Source organism: Sturnus vulgaris, chromosome 9 (genome assembly GCF_052056855.1).
Source record: "Sturnus vulgaris isolate bStuVul1 chromosome 9, bStuVul1.hap1, whole genome shotgun sequence".
Lineage (NCBI taxonomy): Eukaryota > Metazoa > Chordata > Aves > Passeriformes > Sturnidae > Sturnus > Sturnus vulgaris.
The window spans coordinates 28215951-28229276 of record NC_142251.1 but is presented as its reverse complement, the minus strand read 5'-3'; the positions used below and the strand labels follow the sequence as shown (position 1 = coordinate 28229276).

The 13326-nt window shown below is 46.1% G+C and overlaps 1 protein-coding gene across 1 annotated transcript; it reads left to right on the top strand.

Annotated features, from left to right (window-relative positions):
- Positions 1–3982: 3982 nt before the first annotated feature.
- On the top strand, positions 3983–13038 carry GORAB (golgin, RAB6 interacting). Its single transcript, XM_014874815.2, has 5 exons — positions 3983–4139; positions 5179–5524; positions 6903–7004; positions 8712–8852; positions 11326–13038. The coding sequence occupies exons 1-5, from the start codon at positions 4076–4078 to the stop codon at positions 11777–11779; spliced, it is 1107 nt and encodes a 368-aa protein (XP_014730301.2). The 5' UTR covers positions 3983–4075; the 3' UTR covers positions 11780–13038.
- The last annotated feature ends 288 nt before the right edge of the window (positions 13039–13326 follow it).

Here is a 13326-nt window from a genome sequence, read left to right as displayed (position 1 = left end):
CAAAAGATGTTGAAAACCTTTTGGTTTATCTTGTTTAAAAACCAGGGAGTTTTATGTCACTTTTTTTCACTCAGTAGCTCTTTAGATAAGCGGATTTTGGTTTCCCTCTATGAAATTCTTACAAAACCAAAAGATTGCCTTGGTCCCAGAAATGACAGTGCTGACTTAATCCCACTTACTAGGCAGTAAAAAGAACAGAAACTGAGGAGAAGGAATAATGCTGTACTTTTTAATTTAGTCTCCTGCTAAGAAATTAAATTCTTCATCTCAGGCTTTGAAGTCTGAGACAGTCCAGCAGAAAATCAGCAACATAAATTTTCATGGATCTCAAAAGTGATTTTAAAGGACAAATTAAATCCTGAGTTATTATCACAAAAAAAGACTTGCTCCTTGCTCATACAGTACCACAGCTTATCAGACATGGTGATTCTTCCTAAGCCAGCCTGTGTTAAGATCTGGTAAAGGATGGGGTAGTGTTGACATGGATACAGTTTGATAGATCTTTTCTTGTTAGAAAAAGGGTTAAATCCATTTAGGAATCTTTGGCTCTCTTATTTTCAGGATTTTTTTTTCCCCTAGATCTCTTGAATGACATGCCAGAGTCCTTGGCAGCTCATGATAGGGTCTGAAATGGAAACAGAAAGGAAACTCTCCCTCCCTAAGCAAGCCTTTCCCTTTCTCACATTCGGGCTCAGTCCTTTACTGGGAAAATGTTGCTTGGTGTGTGATGGTGGCAGCGTTCAGAGCAGTGCAATAATGAAGTTTTAAATACACATCTAATTCAGGGAGCTCCCTGATAAAAGATCTTGTTTGGCTCCTAAAAACCCCACAAGTTTTGAATATGAAACCGATGCAAATTGATGTTATGCCCTGGTACAAATTGCTCCTGTCCTGGGTTGAAATGTCATCTGAGGTCTGACCCTGAGCTCTGACCTGGGCAGTCCAATTTGCCAGCCCGTGATGACATTTCCACGCTGATTTGGGAGCTGCACAAGAAAAGATGTTTTTGTGATCTGTTGGTGCTGGCTGCTTCTACTCACCAGACTCCAGGGCAATTAGGCCAAGAGAAAACGGATGCAGCAGTCACGGAGGTCTCACAGCCTGCTCGTGAGAGAGCAGCTCTTGAAGCACAAAAAGACACAGGACTCAAATCCAGCTCCAGATGTAAAAGGAAGGTTTGTGTTCTTCCTGGGGATATCAGCCCAGAAGGTGGGAAAAGTTGCTATTTTCTCCTCATCTTGCCTGTGCTGGAAAAAACTTCATTGCTAGATGGCAAACGTTCAGTGCCATGTTCTGCTCACAGGATTTTAATCAGCCAGAGAGCAGGGCTAGCCTCTGTTTTCTGAGCATGACCAGCCTCTGTTTTCTGAGCCTGCTGTTGGTAAATGCTCCGTGAAATGACTTCACTGTAATTGTTCCTGGAGCAAGCTGGCCCAAGGGCTGGCAATTAAACCTTGGGCTGATGGAAACTGTTAACAGGGATTGCTGCTTTGCCCATAGCATCGGAGTTAACAACTCCAAACTCTTTCTACTTTTTCTATAAAACATGTGGGAGCTTTGTGCCTGGAATATCTGCAGCAATAAAGTGGATATGGTGCTTCACTTTCGTTTGTAGTGCTAAAACTTGCAAGAAGAAAGAACAGCTGAGGTTCAAGGTGAGATCTGGTGTTTGTACTTGGTGAAGCACAATCAGTCGATATCTCTGGGTTTGGTACAGCCCATTACTATGATTTAGACACCAGATTTAGATTCATGATTCTTATATAGTCATCTCCAAGGGAATTAGGTGCCTATACCTTGTTGTAAGCCAAGCCTTGTAGAGCTGGCCAACACTGTTCCATTGTAAAATTCAAGCTGACACCTGGTTCTGCCATCTGGATTCCCCAGAGTTTGAGAGTGTTTTAGTCAAGGTTGGATTATGGTTCTCATTCAGATGTCTCCTGTGCTTGGTCAGATTTCCCAGAGAAGCCAGGAAAGGCTTCCCAGGCTTACCCAGGAAGGACTTCCTGCATGAGATAACCACACTCTCCTTCTTTGCTGGATCAGCATCTCTGCTTGGCACCAAGGCTAAGCTGCAGGTGAAAAATGGTGGCACTCATGTTCTCCTAAGGCACTCAAATCCCATCAGAAACACGGAATGCCTGCCAGCTCAGGGAATATTCCCCCCTGAGCAGTGTTTATGGGAAGAGTTAGTCACGGGAGCTGCTGGAAGCAGCGTGAATTGCAGAATCCTACACAGATTCTGGAGTCATGGATTTGCTCGGGGAGGCAGCAGTGCTTTGGAGCTTGACTAATCCCTCCCAGATTGGAGTGGGGCAGGGATGTGGCACTGAAAACATGCCCGTTTACAGCCCATAATTAATTTAGGGAGCATTATTTAAGTATATTATTTAAGCCTCCAGGCCCCTGGCTAAGCTGGGGGCTCGTGCCTTTGGTCCCATGGGCTGTGCCCCAGTGGGAGGTGAACTCATCCATAGGGCCTCTGACAGGCTTGCAGCAGCCACAAGAGTTGAGGACAGGCAGGAAAATGTTTCTTTTCATGGATACTGAGGGATAACGCTGCAAATTGTAGGGTCTTTTCAGTTTGTACCTAAGGGTGAAAGTGAGTGTGTGCACTCTTGTGCACAATGGTCAAGGCAGATCTTAAAATTAACACCACTATGGGCAAAATAATATTTTTCCCTGAGAGCCTCCCAGTGCTTATAGAGAAAAGAGGGACAGTAACTTTTTACATGGGCAGATTGTGATGTGACAAGAGGGAGCAGTTTTAAACTAAAAGAGGAGAGACTGAGTCTAGATATTATATTAGGAAGAAGTTCCTTCTTGTGAGGGGGGTGAGGCACTGGCTGCTCAGAGAAGTTGTGGATGCTCCATCCCTGGAAATGCTTGAGTCCAGGCTGGACAGGGCTTGGAGCAACCTGGGATAGTGGAAGATATCCCTGCCCATCACAGGGGTTTGCAACTGGTTGAACTTTAAAGTCCTTTGCAACCTAAAGCATTCAGGGAATCCCTGATTTCCTCACAGTGTTGTCATCCTAACTTACTAGACACGCTGGAGCAGGATCTCACCTGCTTACAACTACCTAATTACAAATTATAAATTGCATGGGGATACGTGTCATCTTCCTTATAGTTTGTTTGCTTTCTTCGGGAGTGGCTTCCCCTCGTTATAAATGAGAGACAAAAGTCTCGATATTCAGCAAAATTTAGATTGCTGTATTTGATATAGACAGAGCAAGCAGCGCTGGGGAACGTGAGGGGTCACCGCCCACTCCACGCTCCACCCAACCTTGGTTTGCAGCCTCTTCTTATACTGTGGGTTCTCGTTGTAATCAATATTTTTTGGTTGTTTGTAGTCATAAGCAGTGGTGGTTGAATAAACATCCTTGTAGATAACCACCAGAGAAGTTCTGGAAGTTTGGTCCTTGAGATAAGCAGTATTGATCAAACAAAGGCAGGAAGGGCTATAGGGAAGTCTGATTTTGCAAGCTGGTAGCTCATACAACTTATTTGGAAAACATAACATAATATAACATAATATATTGTAACATAAAATAACATACCATAACAAGGTGATTTTGAACAGAATTATTTTATCGTATAATTTCCTTTATCTAGTGTCCATGCTTCACTTCAGAGCTTAGTATTCTGGATTATACAAACCCCAATGTTTTTGTGATTAACACAAATCTTATATCAATTATCACACCCTCTCCACTTCAGCCTCCTTAGCCGGGATCCACTGAGCCCTGCTCACTCACAGGCTGGACTCGATGAGCTCAGAAGTCTTTTCCAAGCTAATTGACTCCGTGATTCTTTACGGCACTAGCTTCGCGGGAATGTGCCAGCCAGGGCAGCTTTCCCCGGAGCACGGCCATTCCCCACGCCTCCCTGCTACCCCCGCCTCACGCCGCCATCTTGCCCGCCCCGCCCCAGCGCCGGGGCGGCTCGAGGTCCCCGGCTGTGCTGTCCTCGGCGTTCGCCTGCGGCGGTGACGCGGCGGCGCGAGGCCCCCGGCGGGCTGACCGCGGCGTTTGCCTGCGGCGGTGGCGCGGCGGGAGGAGCGGGCAGCGCCATGGCCGAGGCCTGGGCCGGCTTCTCGCAGGAGGAGCTGCGGCGGCTGCGGGGGCAGCGCCCAGGTACGGACCGGACCGCGCCGGGAGCGCCCGGGGAGCGGGGGACAGTGGGGCCCGGAGCGGCGCGGAGGAAGAGCCTGGGCCTCGGCACCCCGTTAGCCCCCGCAGCTGCACCTGCCTCCTGTCGCCCCTCAGCGCCTCATCTCCGCAGCCCCTCCATCTGCACCTCTGTCCTTCCCCTCAGCCCCTCCATCCGCACCTCTGTCTTTCCCCTCAGCTTGTCTATCCACACCTCTGTCCTTCCCCTTAGCCCCTCCATCCGCACCTCCGTCCTTCCCCTCAGCCTGTCCATCCACACCTCTGCCATTACTCTCATCCCCTCCCGCATCTCTGTCCCTCCTCTCAGCCGTTCCATTCACACCCCCATCCCTTCCCTCAGCCCCTCCATCCACACTTCCATCCTGCCCCTCAGCCCCTCCATTCTCCCTTCTATCCCGCCCCTCAGCCCCTGCACACCTCTGGCCATCCATGCCCTCAGCTCAGCCGCTCCATCCCCGTATCAAACGCCTGCGCTGTCCCCGGCAGCCCCTCGGTCCCTCCAATCCAGCGCCATCTCCCCCTGTTGCCCTCATCCAGCCCCTCTCTCCACACGCAGCTTCTCCGACAAAAATCCCAGAAATCCCGGGCTCTCCAGCCCCTTGTCCTGCTCCCAGGTCTCTGCCCAACGCCCCCCTCATGTTCCCAGGCTCCTCTTTGTAACCTCCCTTTGCCCACCAGGTTGGCAGGGACCCTTCCTTAGCCCCAGATCTGCCTCGTCATGATTATCCCAAGAGTCACCTCACTCCCACCTACGATTTCTCTTTTAGGCCTGCAGTCCAGGCCTCTTATTCCTCCCTCTCCTCACTTAGGGATAGCGGTATCATTGAAAATCCCTGAATCTTAGGCTAGCAAAACATTCACAGCTTCCTAAGGTTTCTCCCACATTGCCTTCCCGTGACACCCTGTGTTTGCCTTATTTTGGTTTTTGCTTGCCCAGAACAGCTCTGTCAGAGCCTGTATTTGATACCGAGATTTGTTTTTAATCCTGTTTCTCCACCGACAGATTTGTACGAGCCCTCGCCGCCGCAGCAGCAGCAGCAGCCTCGCCCCCAGGCTGTGCCCAAGACTCGGAAGCAATTGCAGCGGGAAAAAGCCCTCCAGCAGCAAAGCCAGAAGCTGGGGCTGCAGGGAGGAGCAGCCTCTGTCACTCCAGAGCAGCTGCTTTCTGCACCACAACCCAAACCTTGTCACCCCCAGCAGCCCGGGCCAGCAGCTGGGGATCAGAGGCAAAGGGACAGCCAAGAGCAGCAGGAGGGAGTGACACCGGCAGAGTCTTGTAATGGCAGGGACAGTGCCCAGCCCCGCCCTACAAAGCCCAACAGCCAAGTGGAGAGAAAGAAAGTGGAATTGTTAGTAAGTTGGTAAAATCAAGGGGTGGAGTTTGTTGTTCTGTATCGATTCATTCTTTGGTTGTGAAGTCAACTTTTGTGTGTCTGATAGGCAGCTCTGAGAGATCAAATCATTCCATTTTCCATGAGGTAGCATCTGTGTGGAGAAGCAGCATGTGGCTTCTCTCAAATTTTAAACTCAGAAGGCTCCAGGAGGTTCTGTTTTTCAGAGATGGGCCTTGAGAGGCTGTGGCTGGTGGTTGTGCTGCCTGTGATTTCCTGGGATCACCTGCCTGCACTTCCTGCACCAGGACAGCAGCACTTTGAGAGCTCAGATTCCTCCTGTGGGTGCAGCTCACCAGCAGTACTGCCTGCTCATCTCATTTCTGTGATGGGGAAAAACACAGACACTGCCTGTTTGGGGTGAAAACAGCTGGAGCTTCACTGAGAATTTTTTCACACTGGTGAAAGCAAATGACATTTAGCTGCAAAAGTCACCTCCTGAATCTACTGGATTCTTCCCAGCCTGGGTGCTTGAATTTAAATCTTACTAAAAATATTTCTGTATGTGAGGTTTTAGGAATAGAGTGATGAGGACAAATCTGAAGAGATGTGCAGAAACGTTTCTTTATAGCTCTAGTTTTAAATTCGGGCTCCTTGAGTGAGAGCATGAAGAACATGGTGGGGTGGAAAGCAGCAAACAGTTCCTTGTTTCTCCTAAATCCTGCCACAGGTTGTGCCTCCTCACCTGAGACCTGGCCCTCCATCCTTTGGGATGGTTGTATCTCTTAGGAGATGTAGCCCAGGAAATGGAATCGATATCAGTCTTTCACTGGTGGCAAAAGTGAATTCTTGTTCTTCCTTGCTGCTTGTTTTTATTATACCTCATACCAACCTTTCATTTGTATCCATTTAATTATTTGGGAGCTGTACTGTAAAGCAGACGTGTGAAAGAATTGTTTAATGGGGAAAAACATTTCCAAAAAAGAGGCTGAACTTGAAGCAGCCAGTAAGAAACCTGATACTGCTTCTACCTGATAGGGAAGCACATTTTCATTTTTTTAATGAAAAATTCCACCCATTTCTGAGAAAGTGCTCCATGCAGCTTATTTGGTTATGCATATTTTACTTCTGATCAGCAGATTTCATCTAGAAATGTTTTATTGGTCTGAATGGCTTCTTGCAGATGATTTTTCTTTCCTCAGAGCCAAAACCTCTTTATTTTTCATTCGACTTTTTTAAGAGTTTGCTCCAGAATATCTGAGGGTGAATATTTGTGTTACAGTACGGGCAGCAGGGAGAGAGATGAACTTTCTATTCATTGTGATGTTCTTGTCAATGGGGCAGCAGGGAGAGAAATGAACTTTCTATTCATTGTGATGTTCTTGTCAATGAGCAGGCAGGAGAAATCCCGATGGGAAATCCTCCAGCAGGAGCAGCGGCTGATAGAAGAGAAGAATAAACGCAAGAAGGCACTCCTGGCCAGAGCCATTGCTGAGAGGTGGGGCTGAGCCTGGGCAAGGGCTTACTCTTCATCTGCAACCAGTTTCATATCTCGAATGAAACTTCACTTTCTCCTCTTCTCTGTGCTCTGTGAGCAGCTGTGATGGACGTTTCCCTGGGATGACAAGTGCTTGCTAAGAAGTTGTGACTAAGCTTTTCACACTTCCCAAGCTGCAGCTCTGTGCACAGATGGAAAAGTTATTACACAACTGGAGGATTAGCTGAAGTCCTGAAATTTGTTAGTGAGGTCATGTTGGAAGTTGGGGTGCTCAGCTGCTTGTCCGTGTTCTGGTCCCAATTTGTTTTTGCTGGATGTAAGGGAAGTTTATTTGATTTGTAACCTGTGAGGAGATGCTATTTCTTTCTGGACTTTTGGCTCCTTAGTGTGTGAAAATGTTGAGAAGATGATCAGCTTTAAGAAGGTACTGTTTTACCACCACTGGATGACTAGAAATTCTAAAATTGCACATATTCTCACAGCTGTTAGCTCTTGCTCCTCAGGGAACCAGGCTTTATGGCACCAAGATAGTTTAAGACTCCAGGGAAGGCAAAGTTTGTAAGGAAAGATGTTGGAACAGCTGACAGCACTGGGTCAAGGACAGTGGTGTGAAGTTTTCAGCCTTGCAGTGCTCTCCCAAGCCTGTGTTATGTTCTGCCCATCAGAGCCCTTGGGTAGCACAGCTGAACATAGCCTGTGCTGTGCTAAAGTCCTGAAAATTTCATTTTCCTTTGCCAGGCAGAGGTAAAACACGTGCACCTTTATTCTGAGTCACTGCAGGACATCAAACATGGGTGTGGCCACCAGGTTTGGTTTTCCTCCTGGAAACAAAGCCTGAGGACAGCCAAGACAATAGAAGGTGACGGTTGAGGAGTTACTTGTGTCACTCAAAGGGCTTCCTCGGGCTCCCAGCAATACCACAGGATGTCTGTTACCCTCCACCTGCATCAGCTGGTCGAAGGAGAGGTGCTGGCACTGCCTGCACACCTAGTCTTGCTTTCAGGGACCTGCCTTGGGTGTAAAGCAGAGCCTGAGAAGCATCATTCTGCTGGTGGTGATGAATGATGGCAAAGTGACGTGGTGGAAAGACACTTGGCTTGCTTGGGAGTGAAATCCATCAAAGCTTGTTGCCCATAGTAACATTTCGTTTTCAGGACTTAGGAATGAATGGCCTAGTTGAAAAAGGTTTCATAAGGCTTGATTGAAATCCTTTGTGTTTGATGTAAAACTTTCCATTCACTTCATTGGGATTTGGCTGGGCCTTTTGGGAATAATTTTACAAAATGGAAATCAAGCTTAGGTTAGGTGACTTTTTGGCCCCTACTAACTGGGCTTCTTTGAAAGGGGATATTTGCAGGGCTAAAAACCCTTCCCCCTCTCGCTTCCCCCCCAAGCCATTTCCTGTTTCCTTACACTGAGAACTACTTAGATACAGCAGCTTCTTGTGTGTTTCCACAGTGAAGAAACACAATCCACTTTAGGCACTTTGATTATAGTCATTACGTAATTTTGCCGTAGTCCTTTAATAGCAGGCATTTTAGATCCCTGTGGATGCTAAAAAAGATCAAAAGCCCTACACCATAAATGAGAAACCTTCTGAATAGGTCCTAAAGAAGTCAGTTGTTCTGCAAGTGAAATGGGGCCCAGTGTATCGAGAAGAGAGGCTTGAAAAGGAGATTAAACAAAAAAATCATCTTCCTTTTGCAGATCCAAAAGAACTCAAGCTGAAACGGTGAAACTGAAGAGGATCCAGAAGGAGCTGCAGGCTCTGGATGACATGGTGTCTGCTGACATCGGCATCCTGAGGAACCGCATCGACCAGGCCAGCCTGGACTACTCCTATGCCCGGTGAGTGACACCCGGGGAGGAGGGGACAGGGAGCAGCCCTGCCTGAGGGGAGGGGAAAATGCTGTTTCCTCTCGCTGCAGCACTAATGAAGTCCTGTCACTGTAATAATGTGTAGTTGAAGCGGTCACAGTCTGGGGGGCTTTCAGATCTGGAAGTAAAAGTATGCTTTTTATTTCCTAATTTTTTCCCTTGGAATCTGGGAACTGAAGCAGATTTTCTGAACGGAGACTGCTGTCACAAGACACAGGTCCTGCTTTAAGTGTGCAGTTGTCCATAAGCCCTGCTTTATTGTTTCAAGGTTGTTTACTTCTTCTCAGGGGTAAAGAGGTTTTTTCTTGAAAAGTCCTGAAATGAAAATCCTGTTCAGGGAAATTTGCCGGCTCATGACAGCTCTGGTCCTGCTGGAACCAATGGGACCAGTTAAGCTTAAAACACATAATCCTGCCGAAGTATTTTTGCAACTAGGACCAAAAACTGAAGGAAGAGGGAAGCTTTTGACCTTCCACAATGTGCCTTTAATCACTCTGGGTGTGATGAGTTCCTTAAAGGCAAGAAATTAATGGGAACACCCCATTAGCTGTGGGTAAACCACAACATCAGTAGATAAACAGCAGCGTGTTTGTGCAGCCAGTTCATAAAGCAGAAATGTTCACCCGTGGTTTTTGGTTCACCATTCAATGTATTAAATGCTCATTTCTCCTTCTGACTTCTGCCATATCATGACCACAGGCCAATAAAGCTGGTAATTAGTCTGGAAAAAAATAGCAGTAGTAGCTAAAAAAAATTAAGATTTCTTTGGTGTAATTATAATTTGAAATGTCTAACTAGTTTGCATAGCTGATTGCATGTCCTCAAGAGGAAAAACATTTCAATGGATTTTAGGTCTAATCTGGTTTCTAAAAACATTAAATGCTCCTGAAATCTTCTCACTCAAGTTTTGGAATAATGTATTTATTTGAAATGCTCACTGGCTAAAGAGCACAAGCAGCTCTTGACATTAGAAAAGCAGTTTTTAATGACAATAGAAAAGGAGATGCAATTAGGACATGTGGGTAAATTTCATCAAAATCTTAATGACTTTTATTAATGTGTTAGATGTTTTCTTGAGGGAGGGATTTGGCAATGTGAGGTAGATACTTCCAGTGTTGTAGTTTTTATGCAATATCAGCCAAATTTACTTTTAAGTGGAGTCTTTTTAAGCAATTTCTTACTATTTGCCTTCTGTTTTAGGGCTAAAACACAAAGCATTTCAGTGGGGCAAAAAGTGCAATATTCAATAGTCCTGAGCACATACCTAGTTAGCAACATTTGACAATTGCTGTGGAATAGAATTTTTGTAAATATCAGTGTGGCTGATAGGAGGGAATTCAGCCTAAAGGTTTAGCTGTGCAGATGTTTGCAACATAACATTACAGGTATCTGACCCAGAGAAATCTTGACTTTTTTGAGAGGGAAGCATAAGTGGGCATCTTTTGCCCACTGCAGACATAGCCTTTACAGCTGGGTAAAAGTCGTGTGGTTATTACATAAAAAAAATATTTGAGGAGGCTTTTCTAAGTCCTACTGTTTCACTAAGCAAAGGACCTCTCCTGCCTTTCTGTTTTGTTTAAGCAGGTAATGGAATCTGGTTTTATTAAAGAGCTGGATTCTTTATTAAACCACCTTACTAATAGTAGTTTTATGAGGCTAGTCAGGCTGCAAAAGCTTTTGTGTTCCCTTTTCCTGATGAGCAAGATTGCATCTCTCTTTTAATTAGAATTAATACACAGGTTCACTGCTATAGTGAAAGATGCATCATTAATGTGGACACCAGCCATTAAGGTGCTAGGTAGTCTCAGTGTGTTAACTCAATAAATACTTAGAATATTCCCTTTTGGCTGTATTTGTCGTGAGAGGAAGTGCAAATTGGCAGGAGGTGAGTGTCGGGACGGATGCTTGCAATAAAATCCTACATCTGTGCTGATGTCATGTGCTGTATCAGTCTGTCCTGCCCCTGATTTTCTGAACATGGATATGAGTGGCCAGAAAAGCACATGATCCAAATGTCATCGTGCTCCATCGAGCATCTGTATCTGTGGGGGGGTGGTTGGTTAGAAAAACACCCGACTGCTTTGTGGTGTTTCAGTTCCCTGAGTGGGTGTTTATTAGAAGTGTGAAAACACTGTAATTTCTGATGGCTTCTTTCTGCTGCCAGTGATGCATCTCTTCAAACAGGCAGTAAAAATGGGTGTTTGTGATTCAATCTGAGCATGTTAACTCTTGGAATACACAACGGGAGAGCCCCCGTGTCCAGAGAAGTTTCGATCAATTCACTCTTATTTTCTTATTTTCTTCCCTCTTGTGGCAGCGTGTCACGAGCAGCTGGCACAATGCATTGCAGAGCACATTGCACTCCAGGGGTTCTTAAAGTCCCTGTGTCAGGGTGTGAGGTGCTGTGAGAATTAACCCTCCAGAAATGCTGGTGGTTTTACAGGAAGCGTTACGACAAGGCCGAGTCCGAGTACGTGGCGGCCAAGCTGGACCTGCAGCACAAGACAGAGATCAAGGAGCACCTGACAGAGCACCTGTGCACCATCATCCAGCAGAACGAGCTGCGCAAGGCCAGGAAGCTGCAGGAGTTAATGCAGCAGCTGGACGTGGAGGCAGACGAGGAGAATCTGGAGCTCGAGATCGAGGTGGAACAGATGCTGCAGCAGCAGGAGGCAGAAGGAGGGAGACAATGCAGCCAGGCTAGGACAGCCCAGGAGAACCCTGCTCCCAGTGCTGCAGGGCAGGAGAGCCAGCAGCCCAACCATGCTGCTGCTGCTTCTCCTCCAGTTTCTGAACAGTCTCAAAACCCCAGGACCAAATCCCTCTCCAACGTGGACAGCCAAACTCAGGCAGTAAATGTGACCTCAGGAAGCTCCCCAGCTTGTTCTGCCACATGACTGCTGGATGCAGACAAGCCCGTGGTTATGGATGAGGTACTCTCTGCAAGCTTGTGGCTGTATGTTGTATCTGGGCTTCAGCAGTGCCAGTAATATGCACTTCATTTCTCTTTTATTCTTTTCAAATTTTAAAGGGTCTTTTCTTTCCACAAGACGCATTTGGGGTTCATTATCTATCATCATTTTGGTGTACATTCGTGTTCTACTGCCCAGCTCTTCATGGGCTTTTGTACCTTCCTGAAACAGGACACTTGGAAGTGAACAGTAGGGTTTGTCCAAAGATTTTCAGCTTTTTGGTAGCCGTGGATGCCTGTTCTGAGCAGTGTGCAGGACAAAGATACCTACAGGAGAAACCTTGGTCTGCTTCAGAACATATTGTGACAACTGCAGTAGGATGTTTGTCTTCCTTTGTATCCATAAGGGATTAGTTTCCAACGGTTTCTCATGCTGTGAAACCCAAGTGCTTACATTAATTGCCTTTGTAGAGATTACTCTTTCCTGATTTAAGGACAATTTGCATATTGAGGCAAACTGCAGAGTCAGTTGTAATACCTCGTATTTATCACTTTGCCTGTTCCTTTCAGACAATGCTGAATCATGAGGCTGTACATTGATAACACTATTAGCTATGAAATCACAGTTGCTAGGGTTCAACAAAAATGATGGGTTACAGTTTAAGACATTGCAGAATGTAGAAGTAGAAACACAAAAGAGAGTGTGTTACATTTAAAACTGTTCCATGGCAGAGATTTTCTCTGTGTAGTTGCCTCGAAGTGCCAATAATTAGCCATAATTAGCCAATAATTCATCTTGTAATGAATAATCCCCCACAGTATATTGGAAACGAGCCTATTTTTGTAGAACATTTAATGCATTTTCTTGCCTGAAGAGCAGGTTAGTACCCCACAAAAGTTCGGCTGGTTTGCTCTATTGCTGTTGAAAAGCTTTAAAAAGCTATTCCAGGTGGAGAAAGCCTCAGGAATTAAAAGAGAACATAGGAGAATCTCCCATAGACTGATTGCAGCTGCAAACCGTGGGGACTGCACTCACAGTTAACCTCTTGGTACCAGGGAAGTATGGGAATGGTTCCTGGAATACCTGACCTGGACGTGTTGGGTCTGAGTTTATGAATGAGTTGCCGGATGACGCCGCCGAGTCTATAAATGGGACAGTGATTGTCTCTATGGCTTGAACAGTGGAAAAACATGTCACTACATTTCAGTTTTATTCTATTAATAAATCAGTGCATCTTGTACGCAGTGTGTTTACTTTCAGTTGTGATATCTGAGACGAATTTAGGGATCCAAGCCTGTTTTTTCCACAGGAGATGATAAATGGTAGAATCAGATACGTCCTTTGGCAACTTTCCGCTGTATGAAAATAAAACCTCAAAAAAGGCTGTTGCAAAAGATGGAAATGCATGAAGTAAAGACATGGCAGGATAGAGCTTGGCAGGAATCTTTTCAGCTAACTGGCTTGGGGCAGCAGTGGAAAATCTCTCCTGGTGCCTTCCATACACAGGAGAAAGTGGCATAAATATGTCTCCT